Raw genomic sequence first — 22,993 nt, 5'->3', positions numbered from 1 at the left:
AAAGAAAGGATAACTTCAAACCGTTCAAACAAGTTATGGCACAATCCTCCCACGGGAACATACTGAAAAGACTTTAACATGTTTACACTGCTGCTGTTTGAAGATTGCAAAGTTTGATGTTACACTGGATTTCATATGTTGTTACTATTCAATACAGAGACTTTCTGCTAATACAGTGTGGATTATTGTCTATGAGTATACTATTCTCAACTGGGACTGCACTTGTTACTCACAAGACCCAATTGAATGGAGGCACTGCGCTTATGAGAGATTTCATCCTGTTTCCACAGATAAAGTAAAGGCTTTGCTTATGTTCTTCCACATAGGTTGTGCCACAACACATCAGTAGCCTGCAGACTGGGTCAGAATAGGGCTACATATGTAAAGGAGGAGGTGCAATATCCTAAGAAGCCAAATGGGTTGGACTTATTACCAACTGTTCGTATATACTTTTTGTATATCACTGTGTGAAATATTGTATGACACGTATTATATTCCTATTTGCCCATCTGGAAACCCCAGCTCACTCTCTCTCATTTTTTGCAACAGTTTGCCATTACTTGTTGGCAAATTTTCTAAGTCTATTGAACTTAACTTGCACAAACAAATAGAAGTTAATATGAAAAGTTAATTGCATTTAAATTTGTGAAGTCATCATATTCATAAAGAGCTGTTAGGTATTCCAACAATAGTTACATAATATACATATATTCTATTGTTTTATTATTTAAGTCTTCTATTCCAGTGTATTCCTTCCCAACAATAAGGAAAAAAATGAACTAAAACTCCCTAATATGACTATGCTGGTGATTCTGCATAGCAGCTGGACCAAAAATCAAATAAATACACCAAACTTTATATACTAATTACTGTCATTATTTTATTACATTATCACTAAATGCAGATACAATAAGTCTACAAAGTTTCTGTATTATCCAAGAGTTAACATATATAAATGATAGGATTTATTAATATTTATGTAGAGGGGTGCTCGTTTCAGCACTTAACAGAAATTGCCAATTATTTATTTAAGTAAATGGTAATTTAGTACTGTAGGGTAAAAACAAGTTAATTACATTTGCCCCATGGGCTGTGTATATTGCATTAGAAGACATAGTTGTGAGCAATAGTTGTCATGGAAACTATCTACCAATACATGTCCGTGCTTACTGAGAAGATCATACAAAAAGATGCCTTTAAAAATGCAGCTACATTTGGTTCGACATCTAACACTAGCTGGAAAAGTCACTCGCTCTTTTGAAATCCTGATCAGCTAATGTCTCGAAAAGTGTTTCAAAATATTTGTTGAAAAAAAAATATACAGTTACATTAAGATCAATTGATTTACATAAATACGTACATTACATACACGCACGTTATAAGGTGATGGCTGTAGAACTTATACATAGAACTCGTAATTAAGCAAATATGGAAAACAATCTTACCTTTTTGACATAGTATGATTTTTCGCTGAAGCTGAATACACATGTCATTAAGTTGATCAGCTTGCCAGTATTTCAAAAACACTTTCCGAGTTCCAATCTGCAACATGCAAATAAATGAATTGCACTTGAATAACCTTCAGTAAGAGCATGTGTTCATAGAGAATGTAATGCAGCATGACTTGGTTTGAAAGAGGTGGTAATGATCATGACTTGGTTTGAAAGAGGTCTTTGTGACAGACAGATCTTCAATTTTGGAGTTTTAGTGACTAATACTGTATTAAATAAGGTATATTTTAATGCAGACATTCTGGTTGAGTTTTCTCTGTTTTGCTTGGTAAAGTTTTCTGAAACTTGCTAGATCAGTGGTACATTCAAGTTGGTATTGATTGTTGTAATAACTGATCTTAGAATGTTCATATGGTGCAGATCTTTTAACTGTGATAAAAAGGGTATATGACACTCTTTAGTGATCAATCATTTTTGTTTAAGTTTGACAAATAAAAAGGATTTTGGGCAGTTATTTCTGGCATTTTGAAGCTCCTAATTGTGACTTGTTACTGATCCTGCTTCTTGTATGCCCTCACAAAGCATTATTCTTTGATACCAAGTGTCTTATATCTGGAGTAAGTAAGTAAGTCATTGATTATGAAACCACAGAGAGATTTTGAAATGATTATCATGGAAACTCATTCTTAGTAAATTTGGGTTCCAAATTCAGAAAAATTGTAAGGCGGTTTCCATTTTTACTTTTAACCTCAACACGTTGGGAAATTTACCTGCGCACTGGGCAACACCAAGTCTTTCCTGGAAAACCTAACCACTATGGAACTACACAAAATGGTACATGACACAGTGCCTAGAGCAAAATGAAAAGATAAGACTGGTAAGTGCTAATCAGATCGACCATGTGCAAATGATTTTTTTCTATTATTTACCTGCCATCCTTGCTGTTTGCACTGCTCAAGAACATGGCGACATTTCTCTTCTGGTGATGCTTTGGGCTTCTCTCTTGTTAGAATTTCTGTTAAGTGCTTATACCTATAATCCATGGCAAGAATTAAGTAGAAGTTACATATGGAAGATGACAGATAAAGCATCAATGATAATTGTGGACTGTTCTAAACACAGACTGTTATGTATTTGACATTCTTCTTATAAAATGTAAATATATTAATACATAGTCTTAGGTTTTAAAAATGTATGTGAAATCCATTACCACATAAAGTAAATATCTAAGATACAAATAAACAGAAATTTAAACTGGAAAAAAAAAACAGAAAGCTTGATGGGCATAATCACCATTAATTATGGGTACTGATGGAATATTAGTTTCAGCACACATTACTAGAAGATGCGAGTGCTTAATCTTCCTTTTGTTGGGAGTGTAGCAAGCATTCTCATCATCAAAATACTGGTGAGAAATGTGTAATTTACCATATGTGGGTCAGGTCATGAAATCTCTAGTTTATAATTTCTACACAAAATTATTCATATGAGTAGTTGTGTCAGCATTTAATCTTAAAAGATTTATACAGCTAAACATTATTTAATAAATCATCCTTGGTTCTCTCTTTTTACATAAGCTCTTATCAATCACAGACATTCATCCAGTGATATAAAGGTGACTGAAAAATTAATCTGAGCCATAAATTTTCTTTATAGCTATATTTCATAGGATTAGCCAAACTTGCAACAGTAGTGATAACTATTTGCTGACTTGGCTAAAAAGGCAAAATGCATCTAAAAAGATGGACTGAGTAATTAAAATCTAATGTATACAGGTAACATCTTATATAGATACAAGTATATACATCTTATAGATAATGATCAAGGGGATATTCTTAAAAAAAGCTTTTCAGTAATTATTCAACAAGATATCAGTGGATTAAATAGTATACTGTTTCACATTATAATATGATTCAATTCAATTCATTTACTAGGCCAGTTCATTTTTTCATTTGGAGCTAATGTGATTTAGATCATTTATGCTTGAAAAGGTCTGATGGCTCTGCATTCTCAACTACACAACTTTGATATAGCACATAATTTAAAGTTGCAACCCCAAATCATCAAATTTCCAACACCATGCTTTACAGTCAATATGAGGACAGCTCCCAAAATGCAGTTTTAGGTTATACACTGGGCCTGATTTATTAAAGCTCTCCAAGACTTGAGAGGACACACTTTTATCAGTGAACCTAAATGATGAAAAAACCTGGAATGGATCTGGTCCAGGATTTAAAACATTTGCTAACAAATAGAAACAAATAGAATAGAAAATGACTTTTAGAATTCCATTCCAGGTTTGCTGGATCACCCAGCTTCACTGACGAAAGTGTATTCTCGCCAGCCTTGGAGAGCTTTTATAAAGCCCACTATTTCTACTTCCATTGTATGTGGCCATACAATTCTCTCTTTACCTAATCAATCCAGAGTACATTATTTAAAAAGGCTTAGGCTAGGTACACACATGCAATGTCGTTGGAAAGGATCTTTCAAAATCCTTTACAGTGACTAGCACTGCACGATGCATGAACAAATGCTGTACATACAGCACCGTTCTGCTATATGGAGAGGTAAGGGGGAGAACGACGGAGCGGCACCCTGGAGCCCGCCCTCTCCCTTTGCTTCCATGAAGATCCTTTGTCGTCGAACGTCTTTGCATCCACCAGGATGGTCGTTCAGACGATGGACGATGAGGGCTGTACACACACCAGATTCTCGTCCAATATCGGCCTTGATATGATTATCGAACAAGAACAATTGGACGTTCTTAGTCTTTGCTCATATTGCCTTTGGCAGACTGACAAGCATCTACAACCTTGCTTCTGAGGGTCTGCAGAACTCATTTGATCTTGGCATGATAATATCACACATATAAATAGCAAACAGAACATCAGACCCTCAACATCTGAGGTTTAAATTCAATTCCATCAGCATATCCTAAGGATGTTTTTATTATCGACACCTAATCTAACAACAGAATATAATTTAATGGATTTAAAGTGGTGAAAAAAATAAGGCGTGTACGAGAAAAAACTTCATTTTTTTATATTAGATTCTCAGCAACAAAAATACATCTCAATTTTACATTCCATTCAACCAAGTAAATCACCATTATCTTAAATCACCCTTTATACTTAAAACCAATTTACATTAGATGAATTTACTTTTTTTACATGACCACTTACCATGAATATTATTTTGTCGAAATTAATAAATTATGTTCAAATAAAAAGTATAAAATCACTGATTTCTTTGCAGTACTGCAGGTTGGTTGTGCTTTACAGATCCTTCTCACAATGCCTAATATCTATATGTCGGATAACTCATGGATAACAATTTACTCACTGTATGACTGATTTTCTAACTTAAAGTGGAACTGAACCTCAATATAAAACATTAGAACAGTGACTTCATTTTTGTCAAAGAGATATGCTTTTTCTCTTCTGCAATAAACTTTACTTGCCTGTTGGCAGTCTTCTTGCATACACAGTTTAGTGTACAATTTTGGAATGCCTCAGTAAAGGAATGAATGAACTCCCATGAGCATGCATGGAAATTCATTCATTCCAGCCCAGTCAATCAGGATGATTCAGGAGCCTGAACCTAGAAGAACTAGGAGAAGATGTTGGCACGACCACATGAGCAAGAGAAAGTGAGTTTATTTCCACTTTAACACCAAAGCAGAGTAATACCACTTAGCTATAGCTCATACTAATAGCCTATAAACTAGCACAATATGAAAGAACAAGCTCTTTAAAGTTAAATCACGTGAGGGAATGATGCAGTGACAACTACACATTTGCCAAACCATGGTAATCATATTGTTTTCATTGTATTTGGGAACTATTGTTTATATTTTACCCCTTTAAACAGGTAATAGCTGCTCATTACTGAAACTAAAATTAATAAAATTTACAAAGTGAATATTTACTTTGTAAAGTTGAAGATCACATTCCACAACTAATGTTAGTGAATAAGGTCATGCTGGAAATTTAACATACATTTTCCAGAGTGAAAACTCACTTTGCTAGGTGGAGAGCCTACAACTTCACAAAACACATGAATTCTATTATGGATATGATAAAATATAATGTTAAATTGTTTATGCTACAGATAAAAGATAACAGTATATTACCAAACACATGTTCAAGCATGCACATGTGCACAATAAATAGAGATCACTACAATACTTGGAATCACTTTAGAATCAGCATAGCAAATTAGTAATGAGTTAGGTTGCCATGGAAACAGACTGCTTACTATCAGTCTATTGTTTTCAAAGACTATGCTGTAATTTTTGACCTGTTGTTCTGTTATATATAATATATTCCAAACGTATCTAATCGTTAAGTTTTTTGACTGCTGTGAAATTAAAAAAAAAACGGTTTTATAGTTATATATTATGAAATATAAATCATAATATATATATATATTTGAAATAGTGCCACAATCCCTTTACTAACATAATGAATTGTATTACCCACCTTGACAGGAAGTCGGGGAAAGCCAAGCGTACAGGATAACCATGACGTATAATTTTCACCATCTCCAGCACTCCAATATATTGTAGTTGCGCTGACACATAAAAATTATCAAAGGTTTCTGCCATTTTTGAACTATTAGGCTTGATACAATGCATAAGATGGGCTGTGCTGCCTTGTAGCTTCCCGATTAGTTCTGTGAGAGATTTCTGCACAGTAAAGACAAGCCTTGTTCATTAGAAATGTGTACAATGTTTACAGAGTACATGCAATCTCCCTTTCCTATGCCAACAAATGAAATAAGAACAAAACAACTTTAATTAGTTCCCTCCAAACTAATGTAAGGCTAATGTTTATTTGGTCCTATTTTTTTCATTTCTTGTTTCTGATAGTAAGTCTTCATGATTGAAAGCAACTAATTTTAAGGAATAAAAAGGGCGGACCGAGGGCAAAGGGCCTGATTTATTAAAGCTCTCTAAGACTGGAGAAGACAGACTCTTATGTTACAATCTGGGTTATCCAGCAAACCTGAAATGGATCTGGTACAGGTTCTCCCATGATAATCTATCTTCTAAAGTCTTGGAGAGCCTCGATAAAAAAAGCCCAGTCTAGGTAAAGTCTAGATAAAGCTGATCATTCTTCAGGAAATGAGGTGGGCTCCTATAGGTGAGGTGTTTGTATAACAAACAAAGAATGACATAGGGCTGGAGTTTTGCTTCAAAGCACTTACCCTGAGTTGTATAGTAACAGTAGTGGGGCCTCCACGTTCCAGCTTTTGAAGAAATGAATTTGATCCTTTCTTTTTTACCAACTAATAAAGAAAAAAACATTTATATGCATATTTTATTTCAGACTGTTATCCTACCAACATATTCCTCAATACATTACATAGAACACTCAGTTGCTTACATATATGCTTGTCCTAAAGGTAATATAAAACCTAACTTTTAACACAGTGTTTCTTAAACATTGGATTGTGACCCTCATTGAGTCATGGATGTGTTTGGGTCACCTCTTGGTTGTGGGCTACTGTTTGCAGTGGAATCCTCTGCCCATCAGATTTGTGCACAACACTATTCTCCCTGCAATTCTCAGACAAGGATCTATCTGTGGATGGTGGCAGATGTAGGATGATGCTTTATTTGGTTCCACCAAAATGCAAGCAGAAAAAGGAATCCTATGAATGGTTGACTACTTTTCCTGCTTGACCTGCAACTAAGCCAGCCAACTGATAGCCTGCCAGCATCTTGACCATCTGTGATTTACTATAACTATGAGGATGGTTTCATAGCTGCTTAAAGGTTTTAATGTTTGATGACTTTCTGCTTACAGGGTGCTTTTGTTCTAGATTGTTTGGAGTATAGAGGCCCCCTCCTTGCACTGACAAACAATCTAGCACAAATGTTCCAGCTGGGAATTTTCACACTTTAACAGTTCAGATGAGCAATGGATAAAGGTTGTACAGATGTAAGCTGTGGTGGGACAGAAATGCAAATGTGATCAATTGTAAAAGAAGGGTGCACGGAGGCAGGATTCTGCAGTGGTGAGAGAGAGAGATAGACAGTGCACAGGGAGTGCAGAGGTAACCAGTAATGGAGGAGGAATGCAGATGTCATGGTGGTAGAAGAAGGGTGAAGCATAAAAAGGTCAGCATAGAAGAAAGAATGATGCAAGGGATGCAGAGCTAACACTGGAGCAGAACATATACTAAATGCATACAGCTTTGTAAAAACCGAACTAGTAAGCGTATAAATGAGTTTGCATGCACAACCCATGCCGTTGCCATGAGAGGCATCTTTGAAATTTATAAACAAAGATAAAATTAAGCAGTAGAAACCCACAAGGAACATTATTGCTATAAATCATTCATGCCAGTACAGGATTATATTAGTTCTACTGAGGGCAACTGTTACTGACTTGTAAATACTTCACTACTTTGGGATTGCAACTTGTTACAACAATATTAAAAATACATTTCCAAAAAGACCTTCAAATGGAAACTGTATAGTTTTTGATAAATACATAATGTGTGGTATGCTCATAACATTTATATTATAGGTAACATTGGATAGAACATTTACATTTTTGTGATTTGTAAATATTCCCCATAAGACATCTTCAGGGCATACAACTGCCATTTCTGCTTATTATATACAGACATAAGTTTAGTTATCCTCTAAGAGAGTGTATTATTTTCAGTTTACCAAACCTGACCCACAACTAGCACAAAGTTTAAAACTAATAAGCTAGATGTAGAGCCTGAATATATATTACAACTACCCCCACATACATATTAATTTACAGATTAATTACACAAATAAAATTATTTATATTACTCTAATCTAAGCTACATAGAACGTTACATATAACTCAACTGTAAAAACTATGGTTTCTCATTCTATACTTTGATACAGAATTTACTGAAGGTTAAAGTTCCTCATCAAGCCTGTTCGGGTATATGCACCCTATACTTAGTATTTAAAAGTTTCAGGATGCCCAGCACAGAGCAGATATAGTGCAGATTACTATATTGTATAATATGAGAGGCAGTAAATTTGTTCTGTAAATTACCAGAAAGTAAATCGCTCTTCTGACCCTTCCTGGGCCCTCATCTTTTTTAAAGTAAAAACGAAATATGGGCAAGCTATTTAATAGCTGTCACATCTCTGCTGACATGGACAAATACTGTTATGAAGAAAACTTTGCAGTTTGCATTTTGAGATAGGAATAAAAAACTACCAGATGGTGTTTTTATACACATTTTAATAATGAAGTATTCCAAAATGCTCTGCCTGTCTTTCCGCACATTTATACCAGACTATTGTAAAAGTACATTTCAGAATGGGGTATTTTGCTTTAAAAAAAAAAGGCTGAAAATGCATAAATGCTGAAAGTATTACATGTAGTATTATGTAAATGTTTCCTTACCCTTAAGAAAAAAAACAAGCCATTTTAGTGCGATACCAGTGTGTGTGTTTCTATGTTTGTAATGGAATTTAAAAATATAACATAGGTATCTGCTACACTTTTGCATGGTATAGCAATAAACAATATGTAATGATACACACACAACGTATAATCTTGCTGGATCTTACCTTACTAAGTTCCAGAATGTTTTTTGTCTCTCCATTTGACGTGGATAGTGTTTTTTTAAAAAGTAAGGCCGCTTTAGGTCCTCTGAGCTTCAAAGGTGGATATGGGGGTACAAGTGATCCTGTTTGAGTCAGTTTGGACTGAAAAATCTGGTTGACTATCACATTTTCACTGGCTATGCAAAAACATTAATAATTAGTAATAGAAAAAACTGGAAAAAAATGATAGCTGCTTGAAATATTTATGAAACAAGCTATATTTCAGTATTAACAGTAGTGAGAGGTTTGCATTTGTTGCATGGCTCAGGATTTGGAAGCTGAACTAATTTGTGCGAGAATACCCTTACTGTCAGTGGAAGATACAACAGGAAGGATGATGAAACGGTGTGGTGTTATGAATTCTGTGTGGGCACTATAAGTGAGTAAGATATTTGGCATTTGAGTGGATAAACTGATGACTTCACATACCCGGGAAAAGTTTTAGGGAGCCTTGATTTAGGCAATAATAAACAACAAAATTGGCCTTGGACACTTAATGACATATGACTATGGTAGCATGTTAGATTGTGAGCCCCTCTGAGGGACACTTAGACATAACCAACGACAGTAAACTACTAATATTTTGGAGCTATATAAAATCTTGTAATAATAACAAATTGGTATTTTAAGGGATATAGTACCAGATACTGGACTTTATTATTGGACTTTATTACAAAAAGCTCTGGCACAAGCCTCACACTAGATGCACAAATCTGAAAAAATACACAAAAACACCTAAGTTCAAGTAAGCATACAAATGCCTCATATATTAATATCAGCCTTTCTCAACTCAAGTTACCTTTAAAATATTTTTGAGGTCTCAAGAAACTCCTGATAAAACCAAGTTATTTTTTCTAAATAGAGAAAACAGCCTCCTAAACTGGTGGTAAATGAAAACAGTAAATGTTACATATGTGAATGCTAAATTGCTATAGACTAGAAGCATTAACAATAGTGATACTATTATCATTGGGATGAAACATTGATTGACTCAGTATACTAAGATAAAGCAGCTACACTGGAGCATAGCTATGGAAGTTAGCAGAAATAATCAGTGTATTAGATACACAGTAAGCCATATTATTTACAATAATACATAACTACAGCTCAGCAGGACAAATCCTCAAATTAATAAATATGGTAAAATGAGGTTTATTTTTCTGTTCTTCCTCATTTAGCTTGTAAATTTTGAGTTTAATATGCCTAGCAGTTAAAAAAATAATTGGAATATATATAATGTTGTGACTATTTCTAAATAATATGCATATACACTTTCAATCATTTAACATCAATTAGCCTAGAGTATTTAATCTTGTTTCTATGTATAGTCTGCACCTTTATGTGAACAGGAGCAGCTCTCTCTGTGTACTCAATAGACATTTACGTTTATAGGTGACTTTAGACCTATGATTAGAATGGAAGACAACATGTATTTTACTGTGTAAATTGTATTTTCTATAACAAGGATGCTACCTGTACTGCTTGGCTTACAGAAACCACTGGAGTGCGAATCTCAGAACATGTATATAAACATCCATGATATAAAATGGAACTAGGCTGAAAAATCAAAAAAATTGCATGCAGTCAGCTATTTATTGCAGAAGGGACATGCTATCTCCCCTCTGCAATGAAACAAACTTACCCACCGGTTAATTTCTGTAGAATGTACACTGATCTGTGCAAACAATCTCAACATAATAAAGTGTTTGGAAGGAAATTAGGCAATATGAAACAATCATTCCAACTCTACTCTATTGAAAAAACATTTTACATGACCCTGTGCTGTATCCTAGCTGAAAGGCAGTGAAGGAAAGCCCTGTGCAACACTATGCTCCAGCTTTAGGCTTATGCAGTGATGATGACTTTTTTCAACCTCCACATGACAGCAACTGACAAGCACCAGTGCTTACACATAAAATAAAGGGGAGTAAATTACATGTTCCCCCATGCCTGGAATTACTAGATATGTCTTGGCTTTGACAATCAAATGAGGAGCCTATCATGTAAGTTTACTCCAATGGTCAATAATGGTTGTTTGACTGCTGCAGATTTTCCAGTTTGTTGCAAGTCAACCTTGTTTCTTTACCACAAAGACTGCCGTTAGTCCCAACAGGTTGGAGGACTGGGAGATGCCTAACAGCTCTTCAGTAAGCCTAGCTCCATACTTTTTAAATGTTAAACAAGGGTGTAAAAATGAAAAGAAACATAAAAGAAAAATAACAGTGAATGTTATGTAACTTACTTTTCAAGACAAAAAGAAGATTCTGAGATAGTACATCTTTGTTTTTCTCAACTGCCCCAGAAATATCGTACGTCACCTAAAATTACAAAGTCCCCACAATTATTAGTAAATACATATCTCACAGATATTTACAAACTAATTTCAAACATGACTATATTTGAAACGGCTTTATTATAATAAAAACCTGTGTAGCAATCAAAATGTATTCGCTTTTATGTAGATATGTATTAAATAGTTGAAATGAAATGCTAAGAATAATGTCATCTCTGTGATAAAAAAAACAATGTATTTACTATGCTAACAAGCTTAGCACCCACAGAGAGAAAAGTAAATGAGGAAAGGTAAATTTCTTATTTACAGTGTATTTACGTTTATTGTACTGCATTTGGTATGATTAAAATCAATAAGTTCAAAAAGAATAAAGAGCTACTAGGCTTATAACATTTTTCTTGAAGAAACTGCTATTTGGTTTTATGCAAATTAAAAATGCCTATAGGAAAAGTATTTGTAATATTCCCAGAACAGCAGCAGAAATACATATGCGATACAAACATTCTCACGAAATATGCAGAAGAACCGGAGGGCTTTTTTTTCCAAACTTCAATGGGATTTAACAAATTCACAACTAATGCATACACTTTACCCTAATTATCATTTTCACATGCTTGTCAGCTATATTATTAATTAAAAATAACTACTTATTACAACCACATTCAATAAGATTGAAAAAAGCACAGTGATGATACCCATTGTCGCACAGATTTGAATGCAACAAAGTGAAATACTATTTACTTATTGTTTGTCATATCACCTTTCAAAATAAGACTTTTTGTCTAGGCTCGACTTTTCTATGACAGTCACTACTGCTATATAATGCATAACAAATAGGAGCATTTAAATAAGGGCATCAAAATGAATGGCCCATCAACGGGCATATGTATCACTTTGGCAGCTGTCAAGACCAAATGTACCATAAGCAGCAAGGGAACTACCCAAGGATACTTATGCCACATCCCGGCTCCTAGCAATTTGTTCAAAGGTACCATAAGTCTAAATTTCCATGAACGTTTAAATGTCCACAATTGCTTAGAAATGCCTACAAAGACCCATAAACATTAAAAATGCAAACATTAAAGCTTATAAGTGCTTATAAGCATCTGTAGCTCATGAGAAAGCTCAATGGGTGTTTTTGGGTGATGTCTCCTGTTCCGCCTCTGCCCTGCCACAAGGTTTGTTTGACAATGCCTTTTTTTAAATATTTAAAACCTATAAAAAAGCTGTATGGGCATTGTTAAAAATGTAAATTTAAAAAAATGTATCTATTAACTAAGATGGCATAAAGCCTAAGACCAAGATTAAGGTTGTTCTTTTGCTCTCCCTACCAAAAAGATTCTGGTTTCTGTTGAAGGTAAAACTATTTTCTACATATACTGTGATTCAGGGTAATCCCTTTTTCTTCAGCATTTTAGGGACATAATCATAAACTATATTATGCTAGTACCATTGTGTGCTCAACATCTACAGATAGGAGTAAGCTGTACATCTACATAGCTTCTCAATGAAGGGTTGTCCAATGGCAACAGTACTCCAGTTTGGAACTGGTGACACACGTTCTGAAGACAATGTATTCTTTACTGGAATTCAGCCTACAACTATGTGCCGCTGTAAAATTACATGATAGTCTTCATCATTGGATAGGATCTTGGGAGCATGCCAGCCCTGAACAGCTTGAGTCTGCTGCTTCTACTAGACATTATGCCACCAATTTGCCAGTAAAATTTTTACCACCAACAGGCCACATTTTTACCACCTGCACCAATTAGTAGCATGTTGGTCTATATAGTGTATTTTTCTCAAAAAACATGTTTTCAATCCTATGATTATGAAAAAATTTATAGAATATAAATCCTGTAACTTCACAATAAAATTGTGTATTGGCAGCGTTTCACAACTACAATATTGTAAGGATATAAAACGTACTTATTTTTCTGTGTTCATTCATTCATGAAATACATTTGACTGCATTTCTGAGAACAGTGCCTAACAAATCTCACAGAATAAAAGCTTTACAGAGATTAACTAAAAAAGATTACATGCAAATGAGATTTAACAGCAGCTTTGGGGAGAACTAATCTAATTTTGTTAAAAAGTATGTATTTGTAAATGAATATTCTCTTCGGAAAATTCTAATAATAAGCTGTCTCGTAGTAATGAAATGAAACACATCTTGGAAAACGAAGATGCGGTAAACAAAAAAATATTCTGTAAACGTATGCATTAATGATGGAACTTGTCAGGATGGCTCTTACCTTTCATGGCTGATTCTCCAATCAAGCTGTTAAGTCTACATTGTTCTAAGGTAGAATATCAGTCTTTGGCATCACACATGGTGTGACATGGTGATGTGCCTTCCCCAGAACTAGCAGTGACAGTCCTCAGTATTGTTCAGGAGTCTCAGCTGTGACAAGTAACAACCCTCTTGGCATATTCCTCTAGGAATGTTTTATCAGTTAGATAGGCAGATTGTTTTTAGTAAAAAGAAACAGAAGATTTATTTTGCTTATCATTTTAAAAAAATCTTGATAAAGTTGCTGGCTGACTAATTTTAATATAATCTTGTTACTTATAAATGGTAACTGTAATTATCTACAGTTATGCTTTTCCTCTGGGATTTTGGTCCATAATAACTTGATAGCATCACAGATTTGTTGAATGCACATTCATGGTGCGTATAACCTGTTCAACTACATCCCAAAGGTACTCTGTTTGATTGATATCTGGTGACTGTTAAGGCCGCCATTTGAGTACAGTGATCTCATTGTACTGTTCAAGACCCATGATTCATTTGAGATGTTTTGAGCTTTGTGACAGCATGTTATCCTGATAGAAGTAGCCATCAGAGAATCTGTATACTGTGGTCATAAAGGAATGAACATGGTGAGCAAAAATATCACCAACCTGAATCCTAGATACAAAGCTAGATAGATTCATGCTTTCATGTTGTTGGCACCAAATCTGACCATACCATCTAAATGTTACAGCAGACTTATCAGACTTTGGTAAGCAGGCTTAGTTGCCTATTCTTAGCTGATAGGAGGGGCACCCGCTGTAGTCTCCTGCTGCTGTAGCCCATATGCTTCAAGGTTCACTGCTCATTCAAAGATGCTTTTTTGCATACCCCAGTAACAAGTGTTTTATTGAGTTGCTGTTGCCTTTTTTTAAGCTCAAACCAATCATTTTCACTCAGAGAACTACTGCTCACTGAATTTTTTCCCCCCAAACCATTTTCTGTAAACCATAGAGATCAGCAGTTTCTGAAACACTTAGACCAGCCTCAAAAAACCATGCACATCATCATCCCCTTTTTTCCCTATTCTTTTACTTGGTTTGAACGTCAGCCTGTCATCTTGATAATGTCTACATGCCCATAGGTATTGAGTGTGATTGGGTAATTGTTGTATTAACAAACAGTTGAACAAGTGTACCAACAAAAATGGCCAATAAGTGTATATATATATATATATATATATATATATATATATATATATATATATATTATTTATATATTGTACAGGATCACAGGGTTGGATCCTGGATGGGAGGTATATTCCCTGATATATGGTTGCTGGTCCTTTTAAACTGGTGTTTTGAGAAAAGGAGTCTGGGATTGTTTCTTTGTTAGGCAAATATGTTGCTGTTTTTTCACTGGTTGTCACGGGACCCGGACTCCGAACTGAAGGGAAAGGATTGGGTGGGCCTCTTCAGTCCATCAAAGTACGCACCACGAATTGCACATGCCCAGCAGGAAGGTGGAAATCCCAAAGAGCTCAGGTGTGCAAGAGGTAGTGGAGGTGGAATTGCAGGAAGTAGCCTGCAAACAAGCTTGTGGGGAATCAAGCTGGGAAGTGGTGTTACTGTTACATGGGAAGCTGTTGATGCTGACTTGATTTTATTGGATTTATGGATTGTGGAAACCCCAGGCTGGGGATTGGACCCATCCTTATCATGGGGACCTCTGATGAACAATGGACTATGGACATTTACACCACTAGGCTGAAGCCATTTTCTCGATTGTTTATACCTTCCTGAGTTGCTGAAAATAAGATTTTTTTTTAGTTGTTCCAATAAAGACTTTGTTTGTTACACCATTTTGGTGAAAAGCGCGTTGGCTGCTGTCTGAGCTAATCCCCAGACTTTACAATATATATATATATATATATTTACTTCTCCATTGAGTGAATGTAGTGTATTAGCATGTATCCTTGTGTCAGCCAAACATATTAATGTATAAAATTTAAACTAAATATTAAAAAAATATAATATGTATTGTATGTACAATATAAATGTATCGAGAGTACTAAAAATCTTCTCTTGATCCACAGTAAGTTGCCTAAAACAATCAAAACATATACATATACATATAACAATGAGCTAAAAAAAAAAAAGTATATGCTAGTTACATAGTTTCAATACCAATGTACTTGATAGCTCAAGATAATACATATTTTAACCCCCTCTAAAGAAGATGTTTTACATTGAAGAAATGCGTTAGGTAAAACCTTGATAAAATGCAATATACATTTCATGGTTTTAAATGTGTTTGTATTGTAAACATTGAAAATCATATACATTTGTACAAATTAACCAAAGTTAAGATTCATTTAGGATGTCTATTTCGAGAAAACAAAATAAAAAAACAAAAAGATAAGTATCTCTGCAATTAAAACATTTTTCACAGAGCTGGGTAAAAAGGTCATATCCGCTGATGTTACTAATGCGTAAATAAATATTTGAAGTTCTGAATATTATGGTAAATGAATATGTATTCCTTTTACACATGAATAATCCATCAGTACTATTTGTTTTTTGTTTTTTTTTTTATAAAATATCATATCATATTTTCTATGAGCCTTGAAACTACCTTTAAACACCCCAGTTTCTATTTTATCCAATGAATGATGCCATTTTTTATGAAGTATATCACAGCCTGTATATACAGAATGGCAGCCTTTTCATTGTAGGGTGGCAGGTAAATTTAACAAAAATTGTAGTTATCATTACTTTTGCATGCACTGCATTTAATGGCAGACAGAAAGCAGGTGAAGATTTAGCTTTTTAAGCCCACCCTAATGTGATTTTCGTTAAGTTAGTTTATACTTTTTACTCCTTAATGTCAGGTACTGTATTCTCTACTTAAATCCCCTACTCACACATGCACTCGTATGCACTCACAGAAATGAAAGGAGAACCATTAATTTTGGGACCTGTCCCCAGAGGATCTTTGTGAAAACAATCAATCAAGTGAGCTAGAAAACATGTACTAGTTGCTTTATTTCCTCTTAACATAAGCAGCACCAGCAGCATCTGTCAGCTCCACTCAGCTCCTCTTCCATAGACACAACTATGATACTTTGCCAAGCACAGATATCACACTCATTTCCCAATCAGATGAAGCTGGTGCCTGAGGGTGACTGTCTTAGAACATTTGTGGGAACTTTACCTATCTTTAAGTACAATACTAGCTTTTAATTATTAGCAGTCATACATGTTACTTACACTCCACTGTTTCAGGGCAACAGAAATATTCTTTTCATAATTACTGGACCTAGGAATGTTCACAGAAATTTCAAGGAGCATCAGGGTCAGCCTGGACACATAATCCCTCCAGGGTGTTCTGAGTCATGATCTGAGACAGCCGTACTGATTACTCAAATCACAGTAATGTGAGATTGCTTCATTGCTTACAAATGTCAAGATATACCATAACTGTAGAAATAAAACACACTCCCAGACTACATCCTTTAAATGTATCCATAATAAATTTCTGCTTCTGAACATTTTAAACAGATCCTGTAATATTGCTTTTGATTAGATCTCCTATTAGGCTCATAACATCGATTTAACAATAAAGGCATGCCACAATTAATTAGGATGTATACTGCTGAAAGTATTACTTGCTTTCCAAGAAAACACAAAATAGCTTAAGAAACTGTAAATCAAAGGCAAAAACAAGGTTGAACAGCACAAGTCTGGAATGTACCTTGTGACTGTCACAAGAACCCAAGAAATAATAATTAGCAGTGCTTACACATGTTTGAGAAAATGGCAAATCTCCCTAAAGCTAGGTATTTGCTGGCATTCATTTGTTTCAAAGTTAAAGGAAACTAAAACTAAATTGGAAGTTGCTCCTCTGAAAAAAAGAAAGTTTAATCAAATCTAAACAGAATGTTGTTGTGTTCATATTTTATAGGAAAAAATTCTAGTGTAAATGAGCTTGAATGCAATATAGGAAAGGCTATCATGGTTACAATAGGAGGTGGGAAAAACCTGTTCATGTGTTATTGTAAATGTTTTTTTTTTTTATTTACATATCACTCATGAATTCTGTGTGGTTCTGATGTAACCAGTATCAGTATATGTGAACATGAGTGGACATCAGCTTTAAAGAATATTCCAATTTATAGAGGAATGTTAAAATAAATTAGATTCACTGTAACAGTCATTATGGATTGGCTCATGTGGCATATCATGACACATATTTCACTAATGATCTGATGACATGTTGTGGCAGTAGCATCATTATGGAGATAGAGAAGCTGTGTGTACATACACTCCCCTGCTACTTGCAATGTTTTAATACTATGACACGTTTCAACAGCTTTAGAATGCAGAAGCTAATCAAGTTCACAGGCTGCAGAACTAACAAGGATCCAGTGAATGTCACCCTACTGGTTAATTAGGTCTTTTTCCCCAAGCCAAGGGCTGTGCCATAAAAATGAAGTGAATATATTTATGCTTCCTGTAAATGAGTGATGATATTACGAAAGTCAATGAGTATTTCAGCACCATGACACCCTTTGAAAAATCTTCCAGGGGCTAAAAAATTGAGAGTAGTATGATCCAAGAATGAAGTTTAAATATTCATATAAAATAGTAGAACATATATTGAAAAAAATATATAATAAAAGTATATGTTACAATAAAGTGTTATTTTACATAATACAGAGGCTGTTTACACAATTCAGACTACTTACCCGTCCTGCATAATGCATAATTGTGAAGACGGGACCTTGATCCTTAGATGTGACGTTGCCATTTCCATCCTTTACTGATGTGTATACTGTATTTGAATTTGATGTCTCCAAGAGAGACTGCAGCCGTTTGGAGAGGCTTTGTTCTATGGAATGAATTGACTGGCTTTCCTCATCTAGAACAGACAGAAAACCTAATGGCTTCTGAAAAACAGACAGATTTTTATTTGGTTTTGTTAATTTTACAAATTACTTTGTGTACATATCATGTTTTTTTACAAATATATATGAAAGGTTTGTTATTTGTTTTGAAATACAACAAACAAGGGATAATAACACTATAAAAGAACCTTAAAAAAAAGTTTAAAATACTAGAAAGCATTGACTGTGAGAAATTTAAATGCACACTATTATTACCCGTAATGCAGGTATACAAACATAAAAACAGGAAATCACGTGATAGGAAGCGATGCTTAATTGATGCCAATCATTTGACAGTAAGCATTTGTTTAAAAAGATAAAAAATGGAGGAGTTGGGGGTAATGCTCTGCTCTTGGGAAAATTTTTCTGAAAAACATGGCGGATGAGGAGGGTTACACAACATGTTTTCTATGGTTCTACTTAGGAATATCTGGGTGGTTTTTATGTACAGATTTTACCTTTTATCAAAAGTTATTACTTTATAAGTTCTTCTGTCAGTTACACTCTGTTGATTGATGAATATATGATATACGTTGAGAGAGAGTCTGGATCTGTTAAGAAATCCTTTTTTCCATTTTAAGCACCACATTTCTTGTTTTTTTATTTAAAGTGTATTCAACATTTTTCCCATTACTATTCAGGGCTTTTGTTGGTTGTTTGTAAGTATAGGTTAAGGTTTAGTGCTTCAGTAATTTCTTGATAAAAAAAAGAGTACTGTAACTTGTAAACAACCCTTTATGCCATTACCTTGATATCAGCTTTACAGAGAACAGCACTGAAAGATCTATAATAGCAAATACTTCAACAAAGCCCTGACACACTACCTTACAAAGAGAACAAACATCACAAGAATGCAGTGGAATGCAAAGGTGAGATCTAGAAACATAAAACTGTGGAGAATAATTTAAAAGACCTGAAAATAGCATGGTATTCTAAATAGATAGAGAATCCTACCACACAGCACAAACCCTGTCAAACTTCTTCCCCACTGGTGTATACTGCCTAATACAGAAGCAAAGAGAAAAAAATTCCCGAAAGACAAAGTAAGAGAAAGTTTGTTAGAACTAAGGATAACAAAAATCTTAGTATAATTAAATAGCAGTGACAAAAGTGTCCTAGTCACCGCGTTAGTTACTGAAATCAGAACCCGAGTTGAGGGGGTATATTTTTGTCAATGTAGCAGGTGTGCGGTATACCATATAGAGGAAGTTAAAATCAATTATTCTCTCCCAGGCTGAAACCAAAAATGTGAAGGAAATCCCCAAATCTCCTCCCAGTCACTCCCAGTCATTTAATGCTCGATAGCCCATAAGCTAGGTCAACTACAAGCCGCCAAAACAGAGGGTGTTCTTGTAAACAATCAATACACACCATATAACTGTTTTGAGTTTGGAATATAAATTTAATTTGGGATGGCTGGAGGGTTAGACAATCACTCCCAAACTAACAATGAAAGGCATTTTGTAATTGTAAGTACCTAAATGGTAATAATGGTTTGATGTTTGTTTGGTAACTGTAGGGACTCCACAAGTTAAAGTTAGCAAATACTATGTCTTGGAGATGTTTTACTCCTTGGGTTATTGAGATCTGGGATAGCAAAAAATGTGAGGGAGCCTTGGAAGTCCTCCATAGTGGACATAAGGTAAAAAAAAAACCCTGTTGAAGGGAGAGGAAATAATGACCAATAATCTTTTAAGCCCTAATTACAGTTTTTATTGACAGTGGCTAAATATGTGAGGACTTTGGGCCACAAAAAACAGACGTTGCAGTGCCTTATAAGAGCCAGCCATTTTACAAGCAGTTTTAAGCAGTAAAACAACCCAAAAAAATTAAAAATCGCTTGCAAAAACTGCTAGTGTGTTAATTGGTAAAATCTTAATTTGCATGTAATAGACTAATGCATTTTGAAAAAAATGTCACAAGTGAAATGTTTTTTGTCTGGGATGGAGTAGGGATGTTTAATTCTTTCCTTAAGAATTTTTTTTAGAAATACCGTGGAATCAATTGGAGGGAAACATTTGCTACTTTTGCCAACTGAGCAACATACTTAGGTGCAGTTAGGTTGCAATGTAGTTACTGCTACCACATGTCACTGAATTGCAGCCTACCTGAAGACACTACATGTCGCACAATCACCCCCCCCCCCCCCAGAATGATTACTAACTGCTTGCTGCTGGCCCACTGTCAAATCAGAAAATGCTGGTTCTTAACAGATGGCAGCTGCCGGGGTCCAACAGGAATTTGATATTTCAGTAGAGGTCAATGTGCTCTATCAGAAGTGTGCAACAATGTTAACAATGGATGGCATTAGTGAAACGGTCCGGGAAATGCAACAAGTTTTCTCAACACCATCAACTAATAAAAGACAAAGTTCCAAGTATAGCTTCCAGTATGTTGAATTTTCTTCTGGTTCACTAATCTGTGTTACTCCTATATTTCATGCACCTTCACTAATCACTCTGCCTTTAATTGGTTTCACTTGAACCATCAGTACAAATTTCAGGCCTGGAGCATGTGAGGCGAGGGAGCCTAGTGGAAGGGTTGCCAAAAGCTTAGCACAAAGCTTTTCAACTGATCACCACTTTCAGAAATGTGACAAACTACAAAATTGTGTAAACTTATCTATAGTTAGTGCTTTTTTTTATCTAGTGACCAACCAGTTTTTCCTTTCATGAACAAACAAATTGTTGTAGGGCCAAAGTTTGTCTACATAGCATAAACCCATGGACTGAACCTGTCCTATGTCATAGATCCAGTCTAGTAGTGGTAGTGGCAATTCGCTGTGGGGTTTTCTTAGTCAAATAGTTTCTTAAAGTAAACCATCCTAAACCAATGCAGTCTATTCTTTTTAAAACCAATATATATACTCATTATCACTTAATATAAGGTTTCTACCATGCTTTACCTTGGTAATGCAATGTAACAAAAATGATCACCAAGCCATTCCCAGCCTATTGGAGACACGTTGGAATATTTCTAATGAACTGACAAACTTCATGCATGGAGATGTCAGCCACTGATGACTTAACTCAAATGAGATGTTCCGCACAACCCTTAATAATGTAAATTCCTATTTTTGGAATCATTATGTTGTATGAATACTTTCCTCACCAGTATGATTTATAAAATGCAATAAAGAAACTGTATAAATATGAAGGTTCATTACAATTCCTGAGAAATAACTTTTTAAGTTCCTTTTTCTAAACTGTAGGTACTAACAACATTCTAACTCCATTCTCTGATTCCCATTCACGAAAAAATAAACCAGAGGCATTTAGGGCATTCTGAATTCTATATAAGATTGTTTTTTTGTGAAGTTGAGGAAAATGACTTATAAGATATTAAGAGGAAGAATCTTGACATCTATCATCCAAGACTTTTAGGTAAGGCAATCAGCTGTCCAGGCTGCATGTCACCTGGATGTCCCAGAGAACTGTTTTTTCTCAAATTATGTATTTAAATTCATAACGTAAAGTTGGGTAATGACTTAGCTTTATTGTTATGGGGCCATCGGGAAGCTGTGGATTGTTTTAGACATTAACACCAAATAAGCATTTCAATGCCATTATGAATCTGCATATTATTATTAACTTTATGATAATATGATGTTGGTAAATTTGTTTTACAAGTTATATTCTCATTACACATGTATCATATATGTATGGAATAAATACAGAAATCAATTAAAAATCAATTACATATAATCAATGCAGGTACACTAATTTTTATTTCACTGTTTTCAAATGCTGACCATGTGATGTTATGGAATACAGTAAAGAACCATATTGCTTGATAATACAATACACACAATTTTGTGTGGGCAGCTGGAGACTGTCTGCATAATATTTACAGTTGTATGTAATGAAAAAAAGAAATACCTGAAAGAAAAAATCCAGTACTGTTGTATGGTTTCCAGGACAATACATTGTTTCCATGGAAACTCCTTCTTGTGCACATTCAGTTTGTTCTTGCAGGAAAAGCAGTTCATTCATATACTGGTGGATTTTTTCGTTGGCCAAATTAATGCACAGCTGGTAATATAAATGAAAAAAAACATTCAAGTAACAAAATGACAACATATCATAGATTTTTTTTTATTTTACAAACTCATGAATAATGTGAGTTTGTGTGTTTTAGACTTTTTGATCTATCTAAGATTATTTAATTATGGATATAAAACAAGTAGAGGACTGCATTATTCAGTACTGATAAAGAGCAGTTAGGCACAAAACAGTCTACTAAACTATTGCTTTCATTCATTTATCAAGTTATGACTTATGCTTCTGACTTTGTGGACTTGGTAATTAGTGGCTGTTTATTTAAAAATTGTATAAATATATTGCACAGTAATATTATGATACATTTGTTACATTTTTCTTTTATCCACTGCAAGAAAAATGTAACAAATGTATCATATTACTGTGCTGTAAAGTGTGTTAAAGAGTAAAGCTGCGTA

General features: G+C 34.6%; 1 protein-coding gene across 1 annotated transcript in view; it reads right to left on the bottom strand.

The window, feature by feature from the left end:
* The window catches only part of MYO16 (myosin XVI), a 126,220-nt gene that overhangs the window by 22,519 nt on the left and 80,708 nt on the right, over positions 1 to 22,993 (bottom strand). The window contains exons 22-29 of the mRNA XM_072401576.1: positions 22,416 to 22,568; positions 18,340 to 18,540; positions 11,306 to 11,381; positions 9,028 to 9,200; positions 6,663 to 6,743; positions 5,936 to 6,141; positions 2,381 to 2,483; positions 1,446 to 1,542 (exon numbers count right to left, since the gene is read on the bottom strand). Coding sequence (XP_072257677.1) covers positions 1,446 to 1,542; positions 2,381 to 2,483; positions 5,936 to 6,141; positions 6,663 to 6,743; positions 9,028 to 9,200; positions 11,306 to 11,381; positions 18,340 to 18,540; positions 22,416 to 22,568 — 1,090 coding nt within the window. The remainder of the gene's footprint in view (positions 1 to 1,445; positions 1,543 to 2,380; positions 2,484 to 5,935; positions 6,142 to 6,662; positions 6,744 to 9,027; positions 9,201 to 11,305; positions 11,382 to 18,339; positions 18,541 to 22,415; positions 22,569 to 22,993) is intronic.

This window comes from Pyxicephalus adspersus, chromosome 1, assembly GCF_032062135.1.
Source record: "Pyxicephalus adspersus chromosome 1, UCB_Pads_2.0, whole genome shotgun sequence".
In the NCBI taxonomy this organism is placed as follows: domain Eukaryota; kingdom Metazoa; phylum Chordata; class Amphibia; order Anura; family Pyxicephalidae; genus Pyxicephalus; species Pyxicephalus adspersus.
The sequence above is the reverse complement of the archived record's forward strand: the minus strand, read 5'-3'. Positions and strand labels throughout refer to the sequence as shown.